The following is a 4,126-nucleotide window of genomic DNA, read 5'->3' as shown; positions in this document are numbered from 1 at the left end:
ATATATATATATATATATATATATATATATGTATAGGGTACTAATATATTTTGAAATAAAACGGAAATTGTGTATTATTTTGACTGTACACTGTACAATTAATAAGATAGACAATTTTATCAGTCATTACTCAACATCGCTATGTAAACAATTAACGATCATTTCGTGCATATATATCCACACATGCTCATGTCATATTGAATGTAGTATATATTGATCTAAATATTTAAGCTTTTTTTAAGTCCAGTTGGGGGAGAGCTACATTTCGTTTTGTTATAATTTTTTTACCTCAGATTTCATTAGATATGCGCGATTTACAGAGGCTCTTTTGCTTGTACACGTATGTTTATTATACGAGTCTATGCGCATTAGAAAATGTAAATAATTAAAACTACGTAAAACTATACATATTTAACGCAAATTCATTCAAGTTTCAAAAAAACCCAAACAGGTACAGCCTTAATATATAGATAACCTTCTACACGTAGTGTATTATAAAGAATATTATAAAATTGATAACATTATTCCTCGACACGCCTACTTGTTGACAAAATACATAGCAATAAGATATACTCCCTTAGGAACATGGGTTCTTAACAATGATTCTCGATTAATCCGCAAAGGTATATTAGATAAAGCTCATTCGTATTAAATCTTATGGACCTAACTTGTCCAAATAATTAATCTCGCTCGTAGACGCAGACAAGGATTTATGTTACAGTGTCGTCATAGCGTAATAACTAAGTCCGTAAAATAGAAAAGGGGGGAGGCCCAGCTTGTCTCATCATCATTGCAAAACTACTCAGCCCTTCGTCGTTCGGCTGCTGGTCGTTCTGATTGTTTTGTGAGCCATTTAAATGCTTACCTCGACCGCTATTATGACTTTGCAAATGTTTCTTTAAGTGATCTTTCCTATAAAAGGCTTTACCGCACTCTGTACAAATTTGATTTTTGCTACCTGAGTGAGTAATCATGTGACGCGCTAAGTGTTCATTACGTTTGAATGATTTACAACACATATTACATTGATAAGGCCTGTCCTTATTGTGACCTTGCTTATGACGATCTAAATGCTCCTTTCGTTTCAAACTTGCCCCACAAATATCACAAATATGTGGTCTCTGTTTATGATCTTCAAGATGTTCGTGAAGTGCTTCTCGATCTTCAAATCTATATGCACATTCGGGGCAATGGTAAATCAACATACCTGACAAACAGAGAGAATTATATCACATAAAATCGTTTATATAAATGTTTTCAATAAATATTTACAAGTGATTAAAAACCGTAGACAATATTGTAGCAAGTTGCTTCAATCATTTGCGAGTATATTCTACCTTTCTATTTGTATCCCTTGTATTTTTTTTAACAGAGAGAGAGTTTTTGGAATACTTTACTTTTTTTGCATATCAGCACATCAATGTACATACATATCTTAGAAAGATCAGGACCTTTAATATACAAAATGCTGTAGTCAATTTGTAAAATTTATTTTATTAATAATTATTAAAAAATCTATTAAAATATGTAATTATTAAAAAATTTTGTTTATAAAGTGAATCTGAAAAATTTTACTGATAGGTGTGTTGTTAGGACTTTTATAAACATTTGTTCAAAAATTTTTTTATATTTTAGAAGTTGATTTTTCATCAAGTTCATCGAGTTTGATTTAGGAGTTGAATCATTTTATGAAAAAAGGTTTATATGATCTCAAGTACTTCAAGTATTTCAGAGATGTAGGATTTTAAAAATCCTATTTTGAAACACACACACAACACACAAATGTCTCTTAAACTGACAGCTTTATCGAAATCTACCAAGAGTGCATTTTTGTGAGTAATTCATAAAATAATAAAAATCGGTAATAGCAAAAAATGGTTCTGTTTATCGGAGTTTAGACAGTAATGTATTATTCAAACTATTATATTTATACGCCGTTAACTTCTCACAAAACGATTATAGGTAAAAAATTAAAATAATATCTTACCAATTTACTGACCCAATTTTGAAAAAAATCTTTTCATTTAAAAAATATTAAGAAAAAACGATAATTTTATAGAATTATCTCTCTATCTCTGAAACAAGGTCTTTAAAATCATACATTCACATGAATTTTTCTTCATATAAAATATCTTGAAAAATCAAATAAAATATCAAACAATGCTCAAAGAGGTCGTAAAGTATTTTCAATGGAAAATCAAGAAAAGAGGATCACTTGTAAACTTATTATTTATCAAATAAAATCATGCTTTTATACATTTCTTTTACTTAAAGAAATGTATAATTTACTTTAAGTAATAAATGTTAATTTGAAATACTTTACTTTTTTTTGTATATCAGCACATATTAGTACATACATATCTTAGAAAGGTCAGGACCTCTACAGATATACACGCACAATATTATAAAGACAATATTATTAAGACATAATATTATAAAGACAAAAAATATTGTTTTTCTTATTAATGCTTTATTTGTGCATCAATTGATCTGACAGAGATGCACAAATAATAAAAAAAGTTATATATATATATATATATATATATATATATATATATATATATATATATATAAGTTGCTTAAATATATATATTTTTATATATATATATATATATAAGTTGCTTAAATATATATATTTTTATATATTATTTTAAATTATGAACCTTCTTTCACTATATTTTTAAACAAAATAATAATTTTGAAAGTTGTTTTATTAATGTCACTATATTAGTCCTTAATATCATAGTTAATACTATATCAGTAGCATTACATCAGTTTTTATTAAAACCTTAATTTTACAAGAAATTAAAAATAGCAAACTAACTTTAAGAAATATCTATAAAAAATGTCAACTTAAATTTTAATCTCCATTCTCCAATGGTCAATATTTTTTTCTAATTGCATGAGCAGTTAGGTAATATTGCAATTTATATATAGAAAAAGTTTTAATAATTTTTTAACCAAAACACTCAAATTGCTTTACAACCTCTTTAAGAAGCACTTTGTATAACATCAAGCAGCTTTCTAAGTTTTGTCAGACAAATGTGGCCCTTAAAGGAATAAAGAAGCATGAAAAGTGGCTTACCATTAATATGTTGCGGTTCAATCTCAAATTCAATTTTTGGTCTGATCTCTTGACAGTTGTGTGTAGAATTATTGCTGTTGTCCTCGTATTTAGTTACATATGGTAGACCTAACGTACTAGAACAACGTGCCAAGTATTCAGAAGTGAGTCTAAAATCGATCTGTAGAGGATCTGTCATTGTCGCAGCATCCACTTTCTGTACAGTCTGAGTGCTGGACGATTGCTGCGAGATCTGCGAGCAGATCTCTTTAGTGCCACACAAGTTATTCTCATTTCTATTCTCATCAGTTTGCTGAAAATGCTGTGGTGGATGGCCAGAATACGCGTATCCGGTCATGTTGGGCCTAGTGTGCTGATTGGCGTGAGTATTTGGCGAATACTTTATGTTACGTGGGTCGTAAGCCATTATATTGCTAACAGCTGTTGAATGACCACTGATCCGGGAATTTCCAACTTCAATGATACATGCGCCTGTGATACCTGAGAGATCTACAGCTCGTCCTTGAAAGAAGGAAAGGAAGATCAGACAGGGAATTATCCTTGTTACAACGTACATGTGAAGCATCGTGAAGGTGTCTCTTACGGTACGACAGGTATCATCGAAGAAAAAGTAATCACCGCTGTTATCCGCTGCGCTGTACTTCTTGCTACGTTCATCTCGCCGTTTTCCTCACGAAGCGGACGTAACGGCATCGACGAATCGTCAACGAGCGGCTGCCGTAATCGGATGGTTTCTTATCTGCGATCACGCTACATGACGGAAAGGAGACGAACAATTTGATGCACTCGGCGAATCTGCGTAAAAGAAGAAGACACACGCACACATACACCACGGCATGCAAATCCCTCAGATTACCTTCGCGATACGTCGGAAACCATGAATTCAGCGCTCTCACCTTCATGCTAATCGCGCGACAGCAAATGCTCCGTCGTATCCTCACTTTGTATCGTTTACATCGGTGCTAGCGGCCATTTTTACACATCAGCTGCTGCGCGTTGTGCACGAAGCGGGCAACCGACGAAATGCCACTACCGTCACGC

General features: G+C 31.8%; 1 protein-coding gene across 12 annotated transcripts in view; it reads right to left on the bottom strand.

Annotated features, from left to right (window-relative positions):
- Positions 1 to 7: 7 nt before the first annotated feature.
- Positions 8 to 4,126, bottom strand: part of LOC116843661 (RB-associated KRAB zinc finger protein-like) — a 5,743-nt gene continuing 1,624 nt past the window's right edge. For 6 of the 12 annotated variants that reach the window (XM_032814266.1, XM_032814271.1, XM_032814267.1 and 3 more), the window contains exon 4: positions 8 to 1,207. In XM_032814266.1, the coding sequence (XP_032670157.1) occupies positions 741 to 1,207 (467 nt within the window). In that variant the 3' untranslated portion in view covers positions 8 to 740. Of the gene's footprint in view, positions 1,208 to 3,085; positions 3,587 to 3,668; positions 3,881 to 3,941; positions 4,122 to 4,126 lie in introns of those variants that run through there. The other 6 variants (XM_032814262.1, XM_032814265.1, XM_032814258.1 and 3 more) reach the window with 6 other exon arrangements.

Source organism: Odontomachus brunneus, unplaced genomic scaffold (assembly GCF_010583005.1).
Source record: "Odontomachus brunneus isolate Ranch 3 - 2012 unplaced genomic scaffold, Obru_v1 Obru_scaffold_034, whole genome shotgun sequence".
NCBI lineage: Eukaryota > Metazoa > Arthropoda > Insecta > Hymenoptera > Formicidae > Odontomachus > Odontomachus brunneus.
This window is presented reverse-complemented; position numbering and strand designations above follow the sequence as displayed.